We start from the raw sequence: 27,488 nt of genomic DNA on the forward strand, positions 1-27,488 counted from the left end.
CTTTTTGTTTTAATTTTTTCCTCTTATTTCTTTCTTTTTTTTTTTTTCATTCTTACTCTTTACTTGCTTATGTTACTCAGTTTTAATGTGTATGTCCTAAGACTTCCTGTAGTGGTCATGTGCTTAAATGCAGCTCTTCCTGAAAACAGGGAATTCTCTTCCTCACTAGTCATGTATGGAATAGCAATAGATCTTTTCCATTTCATTTCAAGGTCACTGGAGAGAAGTTATATGACTGGGGTTTACGAGGATACATAGTCATAGAAGATTTGTGGAAGGAGAACTTTCAGAAGGTAAGAAACATCATTTTTATTATCTTTCTTTTGGTTTAAATATGTGGTTTCTCTATGGTTTTGTAAAATATTTGATAACCCTGTTGTTTTACTTGCTTTTTCTGTTTGTTTTTAGTTGCATCTCCAGCTCGGACTTTTTAGTGGAGGAACAATACAATTTCGGAGCACTTAGTTATTATCAGCAGGACCAAATCAATGGTGACCATAAAATGCATTCCACTGCAGCCTTAGACCCTAATTTCCACTCTAATCTATTTATTGTTGCTCAAAGTGTAGCACCTTATCCTAAAGTCTTATCAAAACTGGATTCAGAGCTGCATTGTGATACATACCTTTAATTTCAGGAGGCTGAGGCAGAAGGATCTTGAGTTTGAGGCCTGCTTGGGTAATTTAATGAGACCCTGTCTTAAAATAAAATCTTAAAAAGCTAGGGATTTAGCCAAGTAATAGAATCTTGCCTAGCATGTGTGAGGCCCTAGTTTCAATCCATAGTACTGAAGACAAAAAAAGAAAGAAAAAATAATTTGAAAAAAAAATGGATTCAAAGAGAATATACCGTGCTCCCCCAAAAGACATAATTGAAATCCCCACCTTTTTTTTTTTACTTATCATAAACTCTGTTCTTTCCTTTGCCCATACTGTGTCTTTTCATCACCCAGATAAGGGTGTGAGCCATGGTGTGTTAGGGACTAGCCACCAGCTACAGGCCACATTCTTTGTGCCATCTGGTAGATGAACAGCAGAAGGAAGGGTTGTATAATCATAAGGATATGTTACCTCTCATCTCTCCTAGCAGTTATATAGCTAGAATGTGGCCTGTGTTTGCTAGTATGTTCTCCCTTTCTCCTGTTAAAGAAGAATGAGTACACAATAAGGTATCATGTTTCCTCTAAGCATTCAGAGGCACAGCTAGCCAGCTAAGGGAGAATTAGGGTTCTTTCTTTTCTTTTTTCTTTTTTTTTCTTCCCTTTTTTTTTTTTTTTTTTTTTTTGCAGTACTGGGAATGGAACCCAGGGCTTCATGCTGGCTAGGGAAGTGCTCTACCACTAAGCTACCTCACCATCTCTTTTTAAATATTTGTTTTGATAACAGAGTCTTGCTAAATTGCCCATGGCAGCCTCAAATTTACAGTTTTCCTGCCTCAGCCTCCCAAGTAACTGGGATTATAGGCCTGCACCACCACACCTAGCAGAATTAGGGTTCTTTTTTAAAAATAGTTTTTGGTTGTAGATGGACACAATACTTTTATTTTTATGTGATGCTCAGCATCGAACCCAGTGCTTGACATGTGCTAGGCAAGTGCTCTACTATTTAGCCACCTCCCCAGCCCAGAATTAAGGTTCTTTTATTAACATATCTTCTGCATCTTAGATTAAAGAAAATTCATTTAGATTCCAATGATTTGAAATGAAAATACTCTTAAAAATATATGGGACTAGGAGTGTAGTTCAGTAGTAGAGCACTTGCCTACCACGAGGCCCTGAGTTTGATCCCCAGCACTGAAGAAAGAAAACAAAAAAAGTATATATGTATATATAAGTGGCATGGGGATGTAGATCAGTGATAAAAGCACATGTTTAACATGTGCAAAGATTGAATCCCTAGCACAGCTGTCTCAAAATTCAGAATTTTGAGCTAGAACGTGCAAAGTAACATTACAGAGCAAATTATAGACTAAGCTCAGTGGCATACACCTATAATCCTAGCTACTTGAGAGGCTAAGGCAGGAGGATCACAGTTCAAGGCCAGCCTGGGCAATTTATTGAGACCTGTTCTCAAAATAAAATTTAAAAAAGGACTGGAGATATAACTCAGAGGCAAAACACTCCTGGGTTCACATACTCATACACATATACAAATAAAAGTAAATTATAGCATTCATTGTATACATAAATAATCTTCCAGTGAACTTTTTTTTTTTTTTGGTAGCAGGGATTGAACCCAGAGGCACTTAACCACAGAGCCAATATCCTCAGCCCTTTTTATTTTGAGACAGGGTTTCACTAAGTTGCCTAGGGCCTTGCTAAATTGCTGAAGCTGACCTCAAACTTGCCATCCTCCTGCTTCAGCCTCCAGAGTCACTGGGATTACAGGTGTACATCACCATACCCAGCCCAGTGAAGTCTTAAGATTAATTAAGATTAATTTTTACACTTGTAGTTTGTAAAAGAATGAGTCTCTCCCATCCCCCCCCCCTTTTTTTGAACTGTGGGTTGAACCCAGGTGTACTTAACCACTCAGCTACATCCCTATTCCCTTTTATTTTTATTTATGTTTGTTTTGGTATCAGATTGAACCCAGGGGCGCTCAGCTACTGAGCTACATCTCCAGACCTTTTATTTTGAAACTGGATTTTGCTGTTGCTTGGGGCCTCATTGAGTTGCTGAGGCTGGCTTTGAACTTGTGATCCTTCTGCCTCAGCCTCCTGAGTCACTGGACACACACTCAGCCAAATGAAATCCCAAGATTAATTTTTACATTGGTGGTTTCTAAAGGAATGAGGCCTTCTTGCGCCTTTTTTAAGCTAGCTCTCGAGTAGGAAGTTCTATATTAGTATCAAGTGTACTCTGGCAATCCCTTTTAAAAAATAAACACAGTTTTATTTTCATTTCTCTGACATTTTCTTTGGATACTTTCTTTCCTATTTAAAAAAAATTCATTAACAAGTCCACACCAGATTTTTATATGGGAAAGGAAATAAAATGTCAGGAAAACTATCCACAGCCCTAGAAAGAAATGTGGAAAGTGAGACTAAATCAGTCTCAATTCCTAGTGCTGGCTGTGGTGTGACCGCAGACTATGACACACCAAAGCCAGAGGGGATCCCCCAGGAGCCTCTAAGCCTCACTGTAGTGCCTGCAGCTGTGCACGCACATCAAGGCTAAAGTGAGGGCCTCTTGCAAGCAGCTTTCTCTGACTGCTGGGAGAATTCAGCCAGTGCTGGCAGGATTGTGGTTGGAACACAAATTAAACAGGCCAGCATTATGTGGTGATTAATGCTACTCAGATTTCTATGCGAGTCTGCTGGGAGTGGGGTGGTAAAGATTTCTAATTAGCTCAAGATTGGTGTGCATTTTTTTCTTTCCAGTCTTTTCTACCTTTGTCCTCTTCAGAGTCTATGAGAACTTAAAATGTTGTCCTATTTGTTTACCCTGAAGGCATAATTTTCCTGACAGCTGTTTGTTCTCGGTAGAAGGCAATAAAATTTATGTTGAATGGCTTGTTAAACATTTACAAGTTTGAAATGAAAAATATCAGAAAGCCCTAAGAATCGATATACGTAGGTTTCAGAAATTATTTGATAAGGAAGTACCTTTGGGGTTTGGTGACATATCCCCGCCCCCAGTGCCTTGTTGGGTTTCATAGATTTTATGGCTTTTTTATTTTGTTAATGAGAACAAAGATTCAAATTCCCCTGGCACAGGAATATTTGGAGGCCCTGGGCAGAGTACATTTTCTTCATAGAATATCAAGTAATTTAAAAGTGTATGTATGTGTGTGTGTATATATATACACACATACATAATCTATAATCTAGTAAAAGAGATAAAGTGTACAACCAAAATACAAGGCAAAACATGATAAAGTGCCAGAGGAAAGGCTCTTTGAAGGGAGTTAGGGGACACTTCATGAGGGGGGACTTTTGTTTGTTTCTTGGCTTGTTTGGAAGTTGGTTTTCAAGTCAAGTTTAATTATAGTCTCAATGAAGTATTTTCTAATTTATAATTGTTTATTACTCTAATGATATAACAGATATACATCCCTTGGGTTATATGCAAAGAAGCTTGTGGACATTATGTTTAAAACAGGGCCCTAAAATTTTAAATATTATGAATGATGTTTCAGTTCTTAATTGTATTATTTCCCATGTGATCATAGTACTCTCAAGTACCCAAAAACAAGTCTGGCATTATGCTGCTCAGCCACTTCCCTTCTAACTGATTCTAAATGTTTGACCTATGTCTTCTACCAGTAGTTTTGATGAGAATGTCTTTCAGTCTTTCGTTTCAGTCATTGGTCATTTAAGAGATTTCATTTGCTTCAGCTAAAATGGCTTCTGTTCAAACTGTGAAGCAAAAATAGGGGTGTCCAGAAATACTGTCATTGTATGGTCTAAGGTTTGTTTTTTTTATGTTTTCTATTAAAGAATATATAACATGTATATAGGTTAAAATTCAATAATGTAATGACCACACATATGAAAACCATCTATCTACCTTTGAAAATAGGAAATTGCCGATGCCTTCCCAGTCTTCCATGGGGCCCCTCTGTCTTCCCAGGGGCAACAACTATCTGGAATTTTGTAATTTCATTTCCTTGTTTCTCTTTAAACTTTTCTTTTTGTTTAACCACATATGTATATATTCTAAAACACCATGGTTTAGCTTGCTTGTCTTTTGCCTTTATAATATAAATGTACCAAATATGTGTTTGTGTATGCATATATATGTGTGTGTGTGTGTGTGTGTGTGTGTGTGTGTGTGTGTGTGTGGTTTATCTCAAAGGAGCCTTTCTGTATTTATTTGCCTTAACATTCCCTTAACATTATGTTTATGGACTATATATGGCACTAGTTTGTTCATTTCTCACTACTGTAACTTACATAGGGTACTGTACACACATAGGGTATTTCTGGGAAAATACCCCATGTTGATGGCTAGTTGGGTGACTTTCAACATAATGTTTTTACAACATACAGCTGTGAGCATTTCTGTACCTACTTTATGATCTGTGAGTTTTTATAGTCCAGTATTTCTGATTGCTGCTTCCTAGGATGTGCTCATCTTCAGTTTTTCTACATGATGCCAAATGGTTGTTTCCACTTTTTGCCAGTCTGGTGACTTTAAAATAGTTTTTCATTGTGGATGTGTGTGTGTGCACATATGGTATTACTTTATTCCCCATTTTTTATTTTGAAAAAGTTTCAAAACTAGGTCAGTTACAGGACTAGTACAATGAATATGCTGCTCATTTAGATTCACAAATTAGCATTTGTTACATTTGCATAGTGCTCTCATACACGTACTATGTATTCTTTTTTGGAACCATTTGAAAGTTAGTTGTAGATATCATTGTATTTTCCACCTATGTCTAATTCAGCATGTGCTTCCAAACAACATGAAGAGTTACTTATATAATCACAATACCATTATCATACTCAAGAAAGTTAACATTTTGTTGTTGATATATATATTATCTAATATATAGCTTATATTCAAATTTCCCTTGTTGCCTTGTTACTGTCTAGGGTTCTTGGGCTTGTTGTCTCCATTCAGCAAAGAATTAAAGAACAGGATACAGAGATAGCAAATGACAGCAACAGACTTCTCTGAAGAGAAGGGGCCCCAGAGCTTGGGGCCCATAAGAAAAGTTTTGGATTGTTCTTTTTATGGTCTCTCTAATTCTTCTTTTTTTAAAAAATCTTCTCTCCTGTCCATGCTCTTCTCTCTATTGTTCATTGGTGTTCTACATGTCCACTTGTGTATTTTAGTATGTGTATTGGATCGTCCCCTACTTGTGTCCATGAGCACTTTTCACCAACCAGGATGTTGACCTCATTGGAGGACCTTCTTCTTGTTTCTTTGGTCTACACCTGCCCCTGACTTCCTCATTCACCATTTTGTCCTGGCTGCCTATATCCTTCTACATATCCCTCAGCCCCAATAATGGGCTTTCCTAAGCTTTTAAATGTGGGGTAACTAAGTGAATTATTAAAAGGTAGACATCCTTGTAAGCCATTGTCTAAGGCAATAAAAAAAGGAACTTTGCCAGCCCCCCACAATTCCTCCATGTAGCTCATTTCAGGAAGACCTTTCCTTTCCTCCAAAAATCACTGCTCTCCTGACTTTTATTGTAATAGCTTTGTCTTTGTTTAGGACTTTCTTACTTAAGTACCCATCCCTGTCACTTTAGTCTTGCCCATTAGTTTATACTTCTATGCCTTTTAATTAACTTCTTTTCTTTTGAGGTCTTCATCTAAAGGTTTTCCTCCTTTTTTAAAATTTTCATTACAGTTTAATTATTAAAAGAATCTGGTACCCTGGTGCAGTGACTCAAGCTTATAATCCTAGTGACTTGGGAGGCTGAAGCAGGAGGATCAAAAGTTTAAGGCCAGCCTCAGCAACTTAGCGAGACTTTGTCTGAAAATAAAAAAATAAAATAAAAAGGGCTGTGGGTATAGCTCAGTGGTAGCATGCCCCTGGTTGAAACTCTAGTACTGCAAAAAACCAAAACAAAAATTTAAAAAAACATAGCATGTTTGGGGCTGGGGTTGTGGCTCAGTGGTAGAGCACTTGCCTTGAATGTCTGAGGTACTGGGTTCGATTCTCAGCACCATATATAAATAAAAGTTTGTCAACAACTAAAATGAATAAAATAAATCAAATTTTAAAAAAAACATAGCACGTTTAGCCTATAGAGTTTTTAGCAGTTTGGGTTTTGCTGATTATACACTTAAGGTGCAGTTAACATGTTCTCTATATTTCCTGAAAATGGGCAGCTGCATCATGAGGCTGCTTGAGCTGGTTCATTTCTGATCCTTTGGCAAGGCTGTAGGTTTATGTAGGCACATAAGTCTTGTTTTTGGTTTGCCTTTTTGATAACCCAGTACCAAGACTCATTGAATCATGGGGGTTGGAAAATGGTGATGTTCTACTCTATCATTTCATTTTCACATATTAGCTGTAATATTTTGATAAGGAACCCCTTCCTTCCATCTACTGTTTAGTTGCCCAGTTCATAGTTTATATAGGAAAATAGGATAAATACTTGATTTTTTTCTCTTATAAATAATCCAAATTCAAAATAGTGAATCACTTTCCTCTCATCCTCAGAAGGTCACCAATTAGTTTTTTAAGTATCATTATGAATTTGTAGATTTAGAAATATTTGATGATTTCAAATGCTTTGAAATTCTTATCTTTATTAAACTTCAAATTGTCCCATTTTGTAGTGGTAGTTGGCTCTGAGTCCTTTTGAACATGACTCAAATTTTCTGGGATAGTTTCCTCACTACCTGGCATGTCAGAATGTTCCTAATATTTCTCATTGTGGTTTTCATTTACATGTTCTTGGTTACTAATGAGATTGAATATTTTTCCACATATTTATTAGTTTCTTCTTGAAATGCCTGTTTATGTCTTTTGGCCATTATTTTGTATGGGTTGTTTATCCCTTTCTTATTGACCTATAAGGAATTCTTTATTTTTTCCTAGATATCAATATTTTTGACTATATATTTACAGAGGTTTCCTAAATTTGGGGTTTGTCTTTTCAGTTTTCTTCTGATGATAATCAAAAGTTGTTTTATTGATCTTCTGTATTGTGGTTTCACTCTTTTACTCTAGGAGCTTAAAATAAGCATGGATATAATACTTATTGATTGTCCATTGCTAATCTGAAAACTTTTCAGAATAGTCTAGCCTAAGATCTGAGTATCAGAGTTGGAGGCTAGTTGTAGGTGTCAGTCCTTAGTATCACAGATGGCTTTTTTGGAGTTGTTTTATAATGAGCTAAAAACAATGCCATGTCTCAGTAAATGTCATACTTTAGTTCGTCACTAGGCTTTTAAACAATGCAACAAATTACTTTCAAAGAATTCTGGAATGACTGTTAAAGGCCAAGAATAACTAATTATTTAAAGGGCAGGAAAACACATACAGATACATAAACCTGTTCCCAGCATGAAAACTGAGCAGAATTTCTAAAGCTGAGCTTTTAATAGTTTTATTCAGTCCTTTGCTAGCTCAGCAGGAAAATGAAAGGGAAGCAACAACCACCACCCTGAGTAAACATGCCCTGCTTTCTCTTCCTCTATTCCAAATTCCTCAGTTCTCTCAACACACTGGACAGTTTAGCTAAAAGAAAGGTATGTGATCTTAAAATATTTGTATTTGAAATAAACCAGTAATAGGAGGACAAATACTGCATGATTCCACTATTGTGAGGTATCTAAAATTGTAAGCTCATAGAAACAGATAATAGAAAGATATTTACCAGGGCCTGGGGGAGGGAGAAATGGGGAGTTGCTAATCAATGGGTACAATGTTTCAGTCAAACAAGATGAATAAGTTCTAGAGATGTGCTATACAACACTGTGCCTTTAGAGGACAATCCTGTATCATACATTTAAAAGTATATTAAGGGCTGGGGATGAAGCTCAGCAGTAGAGTGCTTGCCCAGCATACATGAGGCCCTGGGTTCAATCTCTAGCACTGCAAAAGAAAAAAAAATCTGCTAAGAGGGTAGATTTCATGTTAAATGTTCTTATTACTATAATTTTTTTTTAAAAGTTAGGACAAATGGTAGGTTCTCCATAAAGCCAAATTTGTTCTGAATTTGTACCTTTCTTATAAATCTAAATTCTAATAAATAAAAGTACTAGGCCATGATTTTTATATATTTTTAAAAAATATCCTTAGTAAAATAAAAAGCTAGAAAATGTGGGGGGTGGAGGGTAATCATCTCTTGAGTAAAGTATATGCTTTTGGTACCAGAGAAGATTAGCTGGCAGAATGTAACATGGCCTGGTGGCTAAGAGGGTAGACTTGAGCAAAAGTACCAGACTCCCTCTAGGCCTCTACGTCATCCTAGCCTTGAAACCTTGGGAAATTACTTTAGCCCTCTGAGAAATAGGGATAGTGTCTCCTGTGCTGTTTTGAGGATTAAAGGAGCTTATCCAGATGAGGAGCATATAAAATGAATGGACTTTAGCACTTGATACCATTAATCACCACTTATATACACTGCATAATTTTGCATTTGTCCGAGAAGATAGTCTGTTGGGAGAAACTGGAATCATATGGCTTATACACCTCAGTCAAGAAGCCTTATATAATTATTTTTGTTTCCTATTGCTTCTGAATAAATGGCTATAAATTTTCAGCCTGAATGTAATACAAATTTATCACCTCAGCTCTGTAGGTCAGAAGTCCAATAATAAATCAAGGTGTCAGCAGGGTCGCATTCCTTTCTGGAGGCCCTAGAGGAGAATTTCCTGCTCATTTATGTTGTTGACAGAATTCAGTTCCTTGCAGCTATAAAATCAAGGTCTGTTTTGCAGGCTGGCAGCCGAGGCTCTCCCAGCTTCTAGAAGCATTGCCTCACAGCCTTCTTCCATTTTTGAGGCTAGCAACAGCAGACCAAGTCCTTTTCAAGCCCCTTCTCTCTGACTCCTTCTTGTGCCTCCTTTGTTAGACCCTACTAACTCTTAAGATTTGAGTGGGCCCACCCAGAGGATTCAAGATAATCTCCCCATTTTTAAGGGCAACTGACTAGCAACCTTAATTCTAAAGCAGCTTCAATTTCCCTTTGTCATGTAAGGTAGTGTGGTCTCAGGTTCTAGAATTAGAGGACACAGACATCTTGCAGAAGTATTGTTCTGCTTACTACATTCCAGTGAACTAGAATTGCTATGTGGTAGATACTTGACCTGGGTACATGCTTTTTGCTCAGGCAGAGTCTATTAATATCCCCATTCTATGAGTGAAGAAACTGCATTTCAGAGGAATTGTTATTGATGAAAATAACTCAACTGGTGGATGAGGGACTAAAATATTTCAGTAGGCTGCTATATCTCAAAGATTTGCCTTGCAAACCCTCTTCATATGGCAGTGTATACTAATTAGAAATCAATATTTTGATTTTTTTAAAAAAGGTTCAGTTTTGTTAACAGAAATTGTTATTCATGTTCATGGATGTAGTAAGAAGATAAATTTAAAAACCAAAACCAGAGGGGCTGGGGTGTGGCTCAGTAATAGAGTACTTGCCTGGCACATGTGAGGCCCTGGGTTCAATCCCCAGCACCACATAAAAATAAATAAAATAAAGGTATTGTATCCAACTACAACTAAAAAATAATTTTTAAAAACCAAAACCAAGTATGTATTAAAATTATATTATATGGAAAATGAATTATAAAATATTTTAAAACAATTTCTGTCTGAAAATGAAAAAAAAAAGATTTGTGGCTTGTGCTAAATCACAAACTGCCGTTTGAAGTCAGAATGTTATTTTCTGTGAGGTCATTGGCAGTCTCTGCCAGGAGAGGTCTGATTTGTAATAGGGTAGGTGGATGGGCTCAATCCGTTTTTAGTAGATATTTGACTCTCATGTTTTATTGTTCTATAAGTAATACATTAACCAAACAAGAAAATTTTCCTAGCAGCAGAGTTGTTTTCCTTAATCAGAAGAATGTTCTGTGTGCTTATTTTCTTATTGTCTAAAAGATTAAAACACTTTAAATTTAGCATATTATTTTTGGAGATTGAGATACTGGGGATAGATAGTAGAATATCAAAGAATATCATTAGACGTATTGGCAAGCATTATGTTAATTGAGACCTAAATGTATTTAACTGAATATAGAATCACATTGTTTTCATGTCAGACCCAGTTGTTAGCCATGGTTCTCTTCCTCACCTTCATAAGCCTCTTTTTATGTCTTCTTCATGAATCACACACCCATACTTTTAAAATAGTCATCAGATCTCCAGGTTCTACCCTGCTCCATTTGTTTATTCACCAAAGATTTTAATACTCTATGCTAGGAGGCCCCAGGGATAGTATGTCCTCATGAAGCTTATAGATTAATGGAGGATTCAAACATGAAGGAAGTAATTTTACAAATCAAGAAGGACATGGTTGCTATGAAAGTGAATAAAAGGGTCTCAGTTGAAAGGCAGGTCATGAAGAAATCCTTGACCCAAAGGACAAATTGCATTTATCCAGGCAAAAATTGAGATTGACCACTCCAATGTATGCAAGGGATACATTGTACAAAAGTCATGTCCAGGAAGGAGGTTGGCAAGTTTGAACAATGGCAAAAAGGCCTTGGGCTGTGGTGTGGTGTGTGTGTACGCGTGTGTGTTCACGTGTGTGCACACGTAGGGGCTAGGGTTGGGAGTGGCTCTGGAGAAGGAAGAGAGAGGACAAGAAAGCAGAGAGGTGCTGGGTCCTGTAGAGCTCTGTTCAGAGCATTAAGTAAATCTGAGTATTATATGTTGAACCATCAAGCAGTGCATATGGCCTTGTTTCCCAGAATTCCATCATCAATTGAATATGGTGTATAGATAAGGTGATAATATAATTTATCATCCGAAGTAGGATACTATTGAGATTGAAAGGGGACACTGTTAATCATGCTGCAACAGTGGATATAAAGCAATACTTATAGACCAGTTCTCAATCACTCCAGGAAGCCACAAAGTTGCTTCGAAACTATACCCTGAAATTACAGGGTCAGTTGGGTGTTCCTGCTTTCTTATGCACCCCCACCCCAGCTTCACCATGAATACCTCTGAAAGAAGGCCCCCAGGAGAACTGTGCAAAGTCCAGACCAAAGGGGCACAGCCCCATTGCATGCTCAGCAGCAGCCTAGAGATTTTCAGACTGCCAGCTCGTGGAAGGAAGCTTGACTATTGTCAAGTAGGTTTTATTCACAAGATTTCAGAATTAAAGTTTTAAAAACATATAGGAAAGAAATTAAGGCCTTAAACATTTAGCATATTAATTTTTCCCACTAGAAACTTTCCTCCACCACTTCTCATGGATGATATGACCTAGTTATGTGTTCCTGGGTGGTGGCCAGGCAGACTGGGTGTGGTCTATTTTTAAACCTTTCAGTTTAAGTGTGTTTGGTGAATTGGCCCCTATGGTGGCTAATGCAGGGACGGAGTACCTACAGGAAGCCCTCCCACAGGTATAAAGCCTTCTCCAGCAATGACAGTGGCATGAAGTAAATCTAAATCTTTCAGTGGTATGAAGTAAATCTAAATCTTTCAGGAAATACAAAATCTTTTCACTATTGATTTGATTTTTTTATAGAATCAACTGTTTGGCTGAATCTGCATAATGGAGATTAATGGAGCTTTATTTACTGCTCTTTGTGCCTAAGTTACTTTCTACAGCAGGGCCCTCAGGGAGCCCTAGTAATCCTTCAGTTTACTGAGAAATGGGTCACTTTGCATTATGATATTTAATGGTCAGTGACTGCAAGTCCGGCTGAGAATTTGGGATCTCATTGTCCTCCTCAGCCCTCTTTGATTTCCTCGAGCCCTTCAAAAAAATGGCTTGATACCCCTCAAGAAAATAATGACACTTAATGTTTGTATTCAGCCAAATACTGAAAAAACACTTTGAGGAGTTTCTCTATTACTTTTCAAACTGCATTAAAGCTTTCACTTTTGTTTTACAAGCCAGGAAATGTGAAGAATTCACCTGGAAATAAGTAGAAAACTCCATGTTCTGCCCATTTTAATCAGGTAAAGAACAAGAAATTTCTGGTTATTTTTGGCATTGTTCAGGCCAGCTGAAATGATTTCTTTTTAATTAATTTAATATATTATAGCAATTTTCACCTTATGTGGAAAACATAGGGCTTATTTTTTCCATCTTTAATTTCTGAGCTTAGGTGCCATGACTTAACTTCATTTGTTCCTGAGGAGCACCTGGGTTTTTTGTTTGTTTGTTTGTTTGTTTTAGGACAATCTAGAACCACAGAGTTGGTTTTTATCTATGAATCTATTGCCTGCCTGCCTTTCTTTCTTTCTTTTTTTTTTTTTTTTTGGCTTGGGATTGAACCTAGGGATGCTTTACCACTGAGGTAGATTCCCAATCCTTTTTTTAGTTTTTATTTTGAGACAGAGTCTGGCTAAGTTGCTGAGATAGCCTTGAACTTGCAATCCTCCTGCTCTAGCCTCTTAAGTCACTGAGATTGTAGGCATGTGCCACAGTGCCCAACTACAAATCCATTTCAAACAGTCAAAAAATGCCCATATTTTTTTAGTTTATTTTTTCAAACAGCCCTTTCTTATAATAAGCATACTTGGATTCACCTAATACTAATTCAGTAAACATTTATTAAGTACATTACTATTGTAGGGAAGCTCAAGATTATGTAGCAATATTAAGTGACATAGGAAGTTCTTTATTCTTTCTTTATTATTAGGCATAATCATTTTCTTTGAAGATTAAATAATCTGAGGCTAGATAAACTTAAGGTTTATCAGATGAAGGCAGAAAATAAGTGTGATTTTTTTATCTTAAGTCCCTATTTTCATTTTTTAATCAATATTTACTTATCAAACACCTGCTAAGTACAAAAACACTATTTATATTATTACTTTGTGTATATATTAAAAAATTTTACAATAGCTCTTATGATATCCTGATAGTTTGATTATATTGAATTTGTAAACAACCTAGAAAATAGTTTAATTATGGTATATTCATAAAGAGGAATATTATTCTGTTTCAAAAATATATGTGTTTGCATGGGAGTATATGTACAATTATTATTCAGTGGAGAAAAGAAAATGGTAATATGTTACATTGTTAGACCATGATACATAAAAAATTTAAGTGTGCATCTTTCAGGTAGTAGGATTATTTTTATATTCTTTACAGCTTTTCTGTATTTTTAATATTTTCTGCAATGAATATGAATTTCCTTTTATAATGAGAAATTTTTTTTGTGTGTATGTGTCTATGTGTGCATGCACATGCGCACACATGTGTGGTTCTGGGGTTTGATCCCCAGGCCTCTACCACTGAGCTATATCTCCAGCCCATATAATCAGAAAATTTCTTAAACTTTTGTATTATATTTATTGAAAATTATGGTTACTATTTAAAATTCATGAGAATGATGAATTTTAGGTTTTTTTTCTTCAAGCTATTTCCATATTTGTAGAGAGCCAGAAAGTCATATAAACTTAAAATTTGAGGGAGTACTGACCCAACCTAAGCCTCAAGCAGAATTCCTTATAACCCTGTGTGTTCTCCCTTTTACACCTCTACTGATAGGAAACACCAGACAGCACAGCTGTCTTTGGACAGTTCTAATGTTTAGGAAGCTATTTCTTTTACTAAGTGAAGTCTCCTCTGACTCCTATGCAATGGTACTAATCCTGCTTTGGGTCGTAGAAAACAAATCCAGTTCCTCTTTCAATTTATATATAGCAGGAAATTAAAGCATGTATCTTTCAGGTAGTGGGATGAATTTTAAGTTTTTTGGGTTTTTTTGTAACTTTCTGTATTTTTAAAATTTTCTGCAAATAGTATGCGTTTTCTTTTATAATCTAATCAGATTTTTTTCCTTTGGGATCAAACCCACAGTTTACACTTGCTAGGCAAATGCTGTACCACTGAGCTGCATCCCCAGTCCCACATAAATATTTTCAAAGCTTTTCTTATTTTTATTCCTTTCCAAGAGGTAATTTTGGTTCATAATTTTAGTATCATTTTGTACTTTTTAGTTTATATATAATATATGTGTATGTGTGTACGTACGCATGTTTATATAAATACATATATATGCATACATGCATGCTTTTGTTTTTTTTGACAAAATGAGATCATAATCATAATTGTATTATGACAAGTAAAGAAATTAACAGTAATTCCTGAGTACCATCTAATACCTAATCAGTGTACAAATTTCCATGATTGTCTCATTAATAAATTTTTGTTTTGGTAGTGGGAATTTTGAATCTAGGGGTACTCTACCACTGAGCTACATCCCCAGCCCTTTTTTATATTTTATTTTGTGACATGGTCTTGCTGAGTTGCTGAGGCTAGCCTCAAACTTTCTGTCTTCCTTCTTTAGCTTCCCAGATCACTGGGATTACAGGCATATGCCACTGCACCTGACTCATTAATAACATTTTTGTAGTTTGTTTGAACCAGGATTCAAAAAAGGTCTGCCCCTTGTGCTTGACTTAAGTCTCTTTTTTAGTTGGTACTGATATTACCCATTAACTTTCTTTTTAAATTCTTTTTAGATATACATGACAGTAGGGTGCATTTTGACATATTCTACATACATGGAGTATAACTTTTAAATTGTGATGGTTCTCTCTGCCTCATTAATCCTTTACCATTTTTTTCATTGAAAACCTGGTTTATTTGTCCTTTAGAATTTACCATGTTCTGGCTGTGATTGAATACATCCATTTACTGTCACTCCATTGTTTCTTGGCTCTTTTCTTTTCTTTATTGTTTAGTTATCAATGGACCTTTATTTTATTTATTTATATGCGGTGCTGAGAATCGAACCCAGTGCCTCACACATGTTAGGCACAACTCTACCACTGAGCCCCAGCCCCAGCCCCTTGGTTCTTTTCTTCTATTTCCCATAAATAGATAATTAGATCCAAAGACTTAACCATATTAGGTTCCATTTTTTGGTAAGAATACTTCATAGATGGTAGTATGTTTAGCTATGTTGAATGAATGAATGACCCTACTTTTTTTTACTTAATATATTATGTACATAGTTTATTGTCATAGTTATAGATCCATCTCATTCCTTCTTTTTTTCTTTTTTGTTTTTATTTTTCTCTTTGGTAATGGGGTTTGAATGCATGCCACTGAGCCCACTTTTTAAAAAATTTAATATCCTCCCTCCCTTTTTTTTTTTTAAATTTTGAGACAGGGTCTCTCTAAGTTGCCGAGGCTGGCTTTGAACTTGCAATCCTCCTGCCTCAGCCTCCTGAATGGCTGGGATTACAGGTGTGTGGCACTGTACCTGGCCTCATTCCCTTTTTATTTATTTAATGATTTCCTAGTCTGGATTACTATTGTGGTCTGCTTAATCCTTGTTAATATAGGTTGTTTCCAGTTTTTAGAGTTTAACAATGTAGTAAATGTATCAAATTCTTAGAGAAGCCAAAAACAGATTAATAAATTGACATAGAAAAGATGTTAGTGGTCTATATGTTTAACTTACAATTTTGGGGGTTTGTATTAAATGATCAAGTGAATATTCACTGGCCTCTAAAATATTGGTTTTGAGGATGTAGTGCAGTGGTAGAGTGCTTGCCTAGCATGTGTATGGTTCAATTCCCAGAATTTCAAAAACAATAAAATATTTATAAATCTCCAGTTACTTCTTTGTATTCATTACATACAAGGAAAAAAACAATCTGGAGAAGACTCAGTTTGGCTTTGACATGTCTTTGAAATCACATGTTTCATTCTGAAAGACAATGATGAGGTGATATGAGGAGAGGTATATATCTAACTGAGGATAATATTCTCTCCTCCAGCAGATACATGGAAATGTAGTTGTTTGATCTTTAGAGGGAGAGAGAGGTATGGTGTGTGCTGTGCCATTTAGGCCTCTACTTCATATTCATCCATTTGTCTGTTTAATTATGCATAGAGACACAGCCAGTTGAGAATCTGAGTGTTCATTTGTGAAATGAGAATAATTACGGTTTTCTCTGGCTCATGATCCTTAAGGTCATGTAATAATAACATAATATTTTATGTGGTTTCATAATTTCAAAATATTAAATTTTAGAGTCATTTTTTTCTGGCACAGTTTGCTTATGTTTTTCTTTTTTTTTCTTTTAGTTGTAGGTAAACAGTGGAAACTCCAGACAGTAAATCAGTATTTCTACAGAAAAATGGCAGAGAAGTCAGTATTGAATATAGTAAACTGGCCTTCTTCTTCAGGAAAATCTATAGTAGGCCTTTTCATTATCTTGGGTAATGCCATACTACAAGTGGACTAAGCTGAAATCCTTTTACCTGGAGATAATGTACAAGCCTTAGAACTCTTATTCTCATGTCACTATTTATGTACATAATTAAAATCCAAATTAAAAAAAAAGGTGTCCTGCTTTCTTTACCGATATCATTGATAGTTTAAGCATATCTTGTATTCATATATATGCATAGTTAGTGTGCGTGGTGCATGTTTCTGTGTGTATGCATGTTGTTTGCTAAAGACAACATTAACTCTTCTTTGGACAGTAGCAGAGAGCAGTCTGCAGAGTTTGATTCCCCAAACCCAAAGGAGGGCCGAGGAGAGGGACTCTAGGTAAGAGACAGTGCTTTAAAAATCAACACAAGGAAATGCTGGGGAGTGATATTGGCCAAATTATATTGTTATATTGTATGGATGTATGAATATGTAACAACAGATTCCATCAATATATGCAATTACAAAACACCAATAAAAAATGTGGAAGAAGAAAAAACCAACACAAGGAACAATAAGTAACACAGTATGCCTGTACTAATTAGAAGACATAACAGAAGAAAACTGTAATAGTAACCCTTGTTGTGACTGTCATCTCCCAGTTTATACAGATCTTCCAGATCTTGAATGGAAGTGAAATTCATAATGAAGTAGTATATGTGCTCTGCCAGTGGATGAATGGGGATGTGGCTATGTGTATCAGCTCTTTGTATAGCTTGTGTCCTCCCACTTTGTGGCCCTTGAATGCACCACAGATGGATTTCTCTGTTCCTAGAGCAAGGATCAGCAGGAGTCTCTTTTTTTGAGTTGTCAACTAGCCAGGAAGGATGGCAAGGGCAATATGAGAGAATTTAAAATTTCCAAATTTTAGACTGTTTTGGAAACTGTAAGCCTTTGATGCTTGTCTTCAGTATAATTCCTAATTGTTGATCTTCCAGAATCGATAATGGTTGGGAAGATAGCCATGCACAAATAGAAATGCATGTATTAGTATTAAATACTTTTAATAGAACCAAAATGGCAGGAACACAGCTGGTATTGTTACTGAATTCAATGAGCTAAAGCAAAGTTGTACATGGGATAATCCTAGTCACCCAGAAATCTTACTTTTTTGTGTTACTGGACAAATCATACAAATATATTAAAGCTGTGCCTAAATTATAAATATGCTTTCTCCATTTGTCTTAGGGTTCTGTCACTCTGCAAAGTGGAAATTCCATGAGTTTCTTCATTGAGGTTGCTTGATCTATAGAATATTAAGAAGAAATGGCCTATACCTCAGCATGCTCTGGAGATGATTAATCAATAGGTATTTGAGTGCCTCCTTAATATACAATATTACTTCTCATTGCTAATCCTTCAGTCACTATTGAAATGTTTTTTTGAAACCTCTTAACTCCTCCATTTGGTGGTGGGGTTAGGTATCACCAAGCTCTACTATTGTTTGATCTGTGTTTAGTACAGCAGAGGAATTATCTACCAACACAGATAGCTTAGTTACCCTTTGAACTATTTTTGATTTATGGATGGTGGCCCAAAGATCTTTTCCTGGTTGTTTGTATTCAAGTGCAGCTTTCTTTTTATATTTAATACTTTCCATGCCTCCTATGTATATTAAACTATAGGGAATATAAAATATGCATATTTGGGGTTGGGAATGGTGGTGCATGCCTGTAATCCTAGTGGCTTGGGAGGCTAAGGCAGAAGGATTGTGAGTTCAAAGCCAGCCTCAACAACTTAGCAAGGCCCTAAGCAATTTAATGAGACCCTGTCTCTAAATAAAATATACAAAAAGGGCTGGGGATATGGTTCAATGGTTAAGTACCCCTGGGTTCAATCCCCAGTACCAAAACAAAAAACAAATGCATATTTGGAGGCTAAGGATGTAGCTCCGTGGGGGAGCATAGACAGCATGCACAAGGCCCTGAGTTCAATGGCCTGAGTAGTGGCCCATATAATGCACCAAAAAAATAAGTACTTAAGTCCCTAAAGTGTTTCTCCAATTCTTTATACTTTCAAAGTGCCATTTTCTCTCTCTCCTCTCTTGCCTTATTCCTGAATTCGGTACATTTGTACTTTATTTGTTTGGGGTGCTAGGGAATGGGCCAAGGTGTGCTTTACACTGGGCTACATCTCCAGCCCTTTTCATTTTTAATTTTTAATTTTTTTTTTTAATTTTTGGTGCCAGGGATTGAACCCAGGGGCACAACAACTGAGCCACATCCCCAGCCCTTTTTTAAATTTTTATTTAGAGACAGGGCCTCACTAAGTTGCCTAGGCCAGCTTTGAAGTCGCAATCCTTCTGCTTCAGCTTTCTGAGCTACTGGGATTACAGGAATGTGCCACCATGCCCATCCCTTTTTATTTTTTTATTTTTAGCCAGGATATCACTGTATTCCTGAGGCTGGCCTCCTGAGTTGCTGGGACTACATGCATGTGTTATCATGCCCAGTTTTATTCTTTTTTTAAGCATTTTTTAAATTTTGGACACAATAACCTTTATATTATTTTTATATGATGCTGAGGATCGAACCCAGTGACTCCCACATGATAGGCAAGCACTCTACCACTGAGCTACAGTCCCAGCCGCCAGCTTTATTCTTGTTATTCTTTTTCTGTGCCAAGATACTTCTATCTACTGTTATACTTCTTATTCCATCTTTTATGGTCATATCTCCTTATAATAAAAACCATGACTCTCCATCTACTTTATCTGCAACATAATCAACATAGTTCTGTAGTTCTATTTGAAGAACTTCAGGGACTCTGGAGGGAATGTTATCTACCTTACAAATTGACTTAAACTCCTCTGAAGAGATAAATGTGGTTTGGTTTGTTCTGTGATGACAGATTCCCAAGAAAGAGTGCTTTGTAAAAAATCAAGATTGGTTCAGGGGCGGCGGTGCATGCCTACAATCCCAGAGGCTTGGGAGGCCGAGTCAGGAGGATTGCAAGTTCAAAGCCAGCTTTAGCAATTTAGCAAGGCCCTAAGCAACTTGGTGAGATCATGTTTCAAAATAAAAGATAAAAATGGCTGGGAATGTAGCTCAGTGGTTAAGCGCCCCTGGGATCGATACCTGATACCAAACAAACAAACAACATCAAGATTTTCCTCTGCTTCAACCAGAGGAAAGAAAGGATTAGGAATACTAAAGAATGCCTTCACCAATCTTACCACCTTTATCACACCTTGAGACAAAAGCTAAGCAGTAGTACATAGCAGAACCCAGAGCCAGTTGAGCTGACTGACAGTACCACCCAGAGTTTAGGGTAGAGGTGTCTAGGCCTGTGGGTCAGCAGCTTTTGTTCCAAGTGCAATGCTGGTACCCAGCCCAGTAGTGGCCCACATAATGCAGAGCACCTAACCCTAATGAATAAATCAATTATGTAAATACCCCAAAGAAAATCCAAAGCATAGGTGAAATGTGTGTTTTGCATATACAGGTGTTAAAAATAGGACTTACTAGAGGTCAAACAGGAAGTCAATGAATGTTAAAATTAGGCCATGTAGTGAGTATTACTGATTTTTATGAGTGTGAAACTATAATTTAGAATCCTTGACTTCTGAGAAAATAGATGGGACTTTTGTTGTCATTGTCATGTTTAATGAATGCACCTTGCACTTATCGTTTGAGAAAAGCTAAATATTTAGAGAACACTTTTCTTTGTGGCCAGCAGTATTCATTCCTATTGTATAAACTGACTAATAAACCATGAGTATGAAAGTTATCAATTTTTAGTTCACCAAGTCTAATGCAAAAACAATTTTGAGGGGATCAGCATTATATTTGTGGAACTAAATTCTCTTTCAAGCTTAATTTTCATTAAAGGCAAATATTTGAAATAATGATTTTGTTCACCGTGGGTTGAAAGAAACTTGGTTAAGGTATTGGTTTTCACTCTGTAAACCTCCTGTCTAATATCCTTCTATTCATGTTTCAGATCAGTAATTAGCCAGCACACAGGAGTAAAGGTACAATCAGGTCAAACTCCAGATGTGACTGAAGTTCAGTCTTATTTATGTTTATGAAATTATGGCCAAGGAAATTTCTGGATGAAAGAAAAGTTTGTTTTTATAAGCAAGCATTTCACTTCACATTTTGTTCCTTTGACATACTGAATAAATCACCTATGTCTCATATTTAGGGGCTTTTATTTTCTTAATCAAGTGTAGTGCTTTGCTGCTGAACTCTGAAAGACAAAAGAATAGCCAAGGGAGTGACTCTTCTCCCTGGCTACCTCAAACTGAAATAACCTTAATCAAAGTCCTTATAGGACTGGTGGAGTAGCTCAGTGGTAGAGTGCTTGCCTAGCAAATATGAGGCTCTTGATTCCATCCCCAGAATCTTAAGAAAGAAGGAAAAAGGAAAAAAAAAAAAAACAACCTTGTAAATCTCCCCCTCCAATGCTGCCCTATTGATGGCATTGTAAGACAGAAGAAAAGGTAAAAGGCAAAGATAGAAAAAAAACTAGGTGCAGTGATGCTCACCTATAATCCCAGGGACTCAGCAGGCTGAGGCAGGAGGAATGCAAATTCAAGGCCAGCCTCAGAAACTTATCGAGGCTCTAAGCAATTTGGGGAGATCTTGACTCAAAATTAAAAAAAATAAAAATAAAAAAAAATTAAAAAGCTGGATGTGTGGCACACATCTATAATCCCAGTGGCTCAGGAGGCTGAGGCAGGAGGATGACAAGTTCAAAACCAGCCTCAGCAATTTAGTGAAGCCTTAAGCAACTTTGAAAATCCTGTCTCAAAATATTAAAAAACGGGCTGGGGATGTTGCTCAGTGGTTAAATGCCCCTTGGTCCATTCCCCAGTACCAATAAATAAATAAACAAACAAATAAATAAGCAATAAATAAGCAAGCTATGGATGTAAATAAATGAATAAATAAATAGGCTGTGGGTGTAGCTCAGTAGTATGCCATCCTTGGATTCAATCCCCAACACCAAATGAATGAATGAGTGAATGATGGAGAAAAATATGGAATTGAAAAACTGCTTCCCACACTCAGAAATAGTCATAGTGAATCCTTCAAGTGCTTAGATGATATAATACTGAGATTTTACTAGGAGTGACCCCAAATTTGTGTATCATCAGGAGAATGATCTTAAATGTTTTGTTCACTACAGGGAAAACATCAGCTTTTAAGTATTAGCCATCTAAATTTATCTTTCATATCTCTTCTAAGTTTTGAGAAAATAGCACTCAGGTAATGGTAGTGTCTGAATTATATATACATTAGTTTCTCCTGGAACCCCAGGAAGATAAGAGGAAATGGGTTTTTAAGATGGCTTTAGCACCTGGGGGAAGGTTGATCAATGGGTATTGAGTTAGAGTTAGATAGGAGCAAGAAATTCTGGTGTGCTATTGTACAGTAGGGTGACTAGAGATAACAGGTACCATATATTTCAAAAAACTAAAAAATAGGAATTTGAATGTTTTCACTATAAAGAAATGGTGAATCAGGTCTGGGGTTGTGGCTCAGTGGTAGAGCACTTACCTAGCATGTGCGAGGCCCTGGGTTTGATTCCCAGCACCACATATAAATAAATAAAAGTCCATTGACAACTAAAAAATATTTTTTTAAATGGTGAATGTTAAAAAAGAAAAATGATAAATACTTGAGGAGATATGTTTACCCTGGCTTAAGCATTAGACACATATATCAGAATGTCACATGGTATCCCATAAATATGTACAACTTTTATGTTTTTATATATCAGTTAAAAATAAATGGGACTTGAGCTGGAATTGTAGCTCAGTGGTGGAACACTTGCCTATCACATTCAATCCTCTGCACCAAATAAAAATAAATAAAGGTATTATTTCCATCTACAACTAAAAATATTTTTTTTAAATAGGGCTTGATGTATAGCTAAATATAGAACTTTATAGTTAACTATAAACTATAGCAGAGTACTTGTCTAGCATGCATGAGGCACTAGGTTTGATCCCCAGCACTGCAAAATAAATAAAAATTAAAGAAAAATGGGAATGGAGAGAGAGATGCCTTCATTACAGGAGGGGTGCCTGTGGACACATGGAACCAAAGTTTACAAAGTAAACATGAGATTCTTAATATTAACTTCTTCACTCAGTAGAGTGTTTGCTTAGCATTTAAGTTTAAATTTTAAAAGATATAATTAGCATACAAGAAAGGGATGGGGAGAGGGAGACTATAGGACTTCTGTGTTTTTGCAACAGACTTAGGAGAACAGTTTGGGGAGAGCTTGACTCAAAATTAAAAAATAAAAATAAAAAAAACCTCAGTGTCCATGTAACATTGATATAATAAAAAATAATGAAAAGATTTAGAAACAGTTTCTACAAAAAGCAAGGAATTTAATCTCCCCCAACTCTTGAACTTCCTGATCACTTTCTAGATTTCTAGTGGCCTCATGGATGTTTCCCCCTTGTTAGTTCACACCTCATCTCCTCCATAGACTATAATTCTGAGGCCAGGGCAAGTGTCTTCTTAGTGTTCCGGCAGTGCTGACCTGATGTAACTGGTGCATATGTTGCCAATGTGTGCTGAGTGAATTATTGACAGTTCACAATTGCATTATGATTCTGTTTCAGTCAGAGCCTTTGGAAGGTATCTGTAGGTATTTGATTTGTTTGATTGCCACAAAGGTCAGGTTTTATGTCCCTTTATTTCTGACTTCAAATCTGAAAACAGGAGGTTGGCTTAGGTGCATCTTCAAAAGCCTTCTTATTCTGCAATTTCACCCCTGAAATTTATTAAGCATCTACTGAATACATGGTCTAGATGATCTGTTAGCATGGGCAGGGTAGAGAAATACCATTCACAGTTCAGATTTGAAGAAAAAGTTAAGTGCATGAAACAATCAGAATAATTACAGGGCAGCAACATCATAATGTACAAATTAAATATCAATGATAGGTAATGGTTTCATGCATTGATCTTGTGAGAAAAAAGCACCCAAGGATGTTTGTCTAAGACCTGAATATAATATATCTAGGCAAGAGTTTTAAATTTGGGGGGCACAATAACTTTTTTTAGGTAAGGGAAATTAATCAGAGGAAACAAGCCTGGTAAAACAGGGGATGTTGACTTGGATGGATGATTTACTGAGTTAGGATTTATGTCATGCTCTTTGTATTTTTCCTTGGGAGTACCTTTTGTCCCCCGCAAGTCTAGCAAGGGTGAGCCCAGAGATGAGCTTTTGGGGCACCTTTGATATATTCCTATAATTCAATCATGAATATTCATTAATGTTATGTATATAGAAAATAATTTCTAGGGCTGGGGATGTGGCTCAAGCGGTGGCACGCTCGCCTGGCATGCATGCGGCCCAGGTTCTATCCTCAGCACCACATACAAACAAAGATGTTGTGTCCGCCGATAACTAAAAAATAAATATTAAAAAATTCTCTCTCTCTCTCTCTCTCTCTCTCTCTCTCTCTCTCTCTCTCTCTCTCTCTCTTTAAAAAAAAAAAAGAAAAGAATTTCTTGCTGGCCATGTTGGCCTGTAATCCCAGTGACTTGGGAGGCCAAAGCATGAGGATTGCAAGTTTGAGGCCAGCCTCAGCAACTTAGCAAGACCCTAAGCGGTTTAGCGAGACCCTGTCTCCAAGTCAAATATAAAAAAGGCTGGGAATGTGACTTAGTGGTAAGCACCCCACCCCTGGGTTCATTTCCTGGAACCCAAAATAAAAAATAAAATAATCTCTTATTACTTTCATATATTGATAGGAATTGGAATGTCTGGTTAAGAATCCCATTGCTTGAGAGCCAACATGTCCTACTTTAATTAACAGGGATGTTTAACTTAGAATTAATATTGATTTGCATAATATAGTATGCCACTGTCCTTTAAAAGAAGTTATACAAGTGACAAACATATGTCTTAGTAACTTACACATGCCATTGGACAATATTTGCTGAAGTGTTATACTTAAATTTTTGTTCCTAGATAAGAAAAAGTTCAGCTCTCTGAAATGATACTAAATTCAGAATATTAACAAAACTAAATTTGCATGTTTCCTTAAGTAAACCTAAAATTTGAGCTTACATGAGAGCATGGCCTCTGTGCAGAAGAGATATACTTCACACAGCAGTCTTGAGCCTGCCATCTTTAGAACAGTCTGCTGGCAGGGTTGGCCCTTAGGAAATTACTTCCCAACAGTTCCTATGCTTATAAGGCTGGGGTGCCAAACTCTGCTATATCAGGTAACATAGATTGTGCAAATGGCATGAGTTATGGCCAACACCTGATTTTATTCTGGGACATTAGGTAGTTGCTATGCAGAGGGTGACTATTGTGCCAGCCCCAGTAAAATCCTTGAGTACTGAATCTCTAATATGCTTTGCTGGGCAGAAATAGTGCACCTGTGTAGCTCCAGTTTTGCTGCTGGAGATGGGGACACATTGAATATGTCCCCTTCCAGGCCAGGAGGGAGAAAACATAGTAATCCTGTGTTTTTTTCCCTTGCTGGACCTGTCATATATCCTTTGCGACAATAAACCTAAGCCATGAGTACAAGTACATACTGGATCCTGTGAGATATTTTAGTGAATCTGGAGGATCCCCCCCCAAAACAGCCTGTTAAGATGGTATTTGTTTTATGTTGTTCCATCTTCCCCTCCACTTTACAGGAAAAACAAATAAAAGTCCTATTATATTTACATTAAATATTTTCAGGTCACAAGACATTAAAAAAGTTTTTAGTCATCTTCCTCGAGCAAAAAGTAAATAGTTTATGAAAGCCACAGAAAACTCTAAGCTCTCTTGTTTAGACCAAATTAGTGATTAGGGTGTTTTGTTGTTGTTGTTTTGGGGTCCCCCCCCCGATTCTCACAGTAGAGTCTTTCTTCCCTCATGCTATGGCAGCAAGCTGTTTGGGCTGGTTCATAAGTAAATACGTCATAGATTGCACTCCATTCAAAAGTGACATCTTTATGAAAGCATTTATTTGTCCTACAGAGAGCCCTGGCTCATTTCAAATATTGTTCTCAACTGAGATCAGAATGCTGAAGAGTACACATTGTACATTTTGTTTTAAACACAATAGTTCGTTTCTTTTTTTGATAGTGCCATGGTATTTCCCTGGGGAAGCACTACCAATAGGTAAGACTTGTAGAAGTCTGTGTGGGATCATATACCTAAATGACAGAACTAATAAGACTATCAGAAGACACCATAGGAGTAAATCTTGGTAAAAGTAAATTTGGACCTTGGGTTGGGCAATGGTTTCTTAGATACAACACCAAAAGCACAACAAACTAACCATGAAGAAAAAAGTCAACCCATAGAATATGTGAAAATAAATATTTGTAAGTCATATATCTGATAAGAGATTTGTATCCAGAATATATAAAGAACTTTTACAACTCAACAGTTATATATATATATATATATATATATATATATATATATATATATATGAAACTGGACAAAGGATTTAAACATTTTTCAAAAGAATTTACATAAGTGACAAACACATGAAAACATATTTACCATCATTAGTATTAGTCATCAGGAAAATAGGCATAAAAACCACAATGAAATACCCAACTGTTGACGATAATGTGGAGTAAACGGTCTGGTAGTTCCTCAAAATGTTAAGCATAGAGCTATGTGACTCAGCAGAGCCAGTCCTAGGTATATACTGATAAATGAAACCTATGTCTACACAAAAACTTACATATAAATGTCCATAACAGTATTATTCATAATAGCCAAATAGTGGAAATAATTAAAGGTCTATCATCTGGTGTATTGATAGACAAAACATTTCCATACAATGCAATATTATCCAGCCATAAAAGGAACCAAGTATTGATACATGCTACATTGGTGACACTTAAAAACATGCTAAGTGAAAGCCAGTCACAAAAGAGCACATGTTGTATGATCCCATGTATTTTAAATGTCTAGAATGGGCAAATCCATAGGGGCAAAAAGCAGATTAATAGTTGCTTAGGACTCTAGGGGTGGGAGCTTATCAATGGGAGTTCAGCCAAAGAAACTGATCAAGTAGGAGATACATACGAGAAGTTTATTGCAAGGACTTGGCTTAGGCAATTGTGGGGCTGGCTAAGTGAGTCTGAAATAGTCAGAAGAGGCAAGTGAATTCTTAGGCTGAAGCTATAGTCCACAGGCAGAATTTTCTTCTTCAGGAAAACCTCAGTTCTGCTCTTAATGACCCTTTTCTCTGATTGAATCAGGCCCGCTTAACTGAAGTCAACTGATCATGGACTTTAATCATACCTACAAGGCAACCTTCACAATAGCACCTAGATTAGTGTTTGAACACCTGGGAACTGCAGTCAAGTTGACGCATGAACTGACCATGGGGAGTGACTTCCAGTGGGATTTCTTTTGGGGGTGATGGTTGCACAACTCTGTACTGAAAAATATTATGTTTTACACTTAATTTATATGTGTGAATTATATGGTATATGAATTATATCTTAATTAATACATTTTTAAAAGACTATGTACAGGGGCTGGGGCTGGGGCTTAGTGGTAGTGCACTTGCCTGGCATGTTTGAGGCACGGGGTTAGATTCTCAGCACCACATATATATAAATAAAATAAAGGTCGATCAACAACTAAAAAATATTTTCTTAAAAAAGACTATGAGCTGGTGGGACTGCAAATTGGTGCATTGAATATGGAAAGCAGTATGGAGATTCCTTGGAAATCTGGGAATGGAACCACCATTTGACCCAGCTATC

At 36.6% G+C, this 27,488-nt stretch overlaps 1 protein-coding gene across 4 annotated transcripts in view; it reads left to right on the plus strand.

Moving 5' to 3' along the window:
• Apoo (apolipoprotein O) overlaps positions 1-20,508 on the plus strand; it is a 57,232-nt gene extending 36,724 nt beyond the window's left edge. The window contains exons 7-9 of one of the 4 annotated variants that reach the window (XM_046425312.2): positions 213-293; positions 409-491; positions 16,650-20,508. In XM_046425312.2, the coding sequence (XP_046281268.1) occupies positions 213-293; positions 409-465 (138 nt within the window). In that variant the 3' untranslated portion in view covers positions 466-491; positions 16,650-20,508. Of the gene's footprint in view, positions 1-212; positions 294-408; positions 492-12,487; positions 12,554-15,726; positions 16,035-16,649 lie in introns of those variants that run through there. The other 3 variants (XM_046425313.2, XM_058572914.1, XM_046425314.2) reach the window with 3 other exon arrangements.
• Positions 20,509-27,488: the final 6,980 nt, after the last annotated feature.

This window comes from Marmota monax, unplaced genomic scaffold, assembly GCF_021218885.2.
Source record: "Marmota monax isolate L192 unplaced genomic scaffold, Marmota_monax_Labrador192_F-V1.1 WCK01_AAM20220418_F8-fsc00075, whole genome shotgun sequence".
NCBI classification, from domain to species: Eukaryota; Metazoa; Chordata; class Mammalia; order Rodentia; family Sciuridae; genus Marmota; species Marmota monax.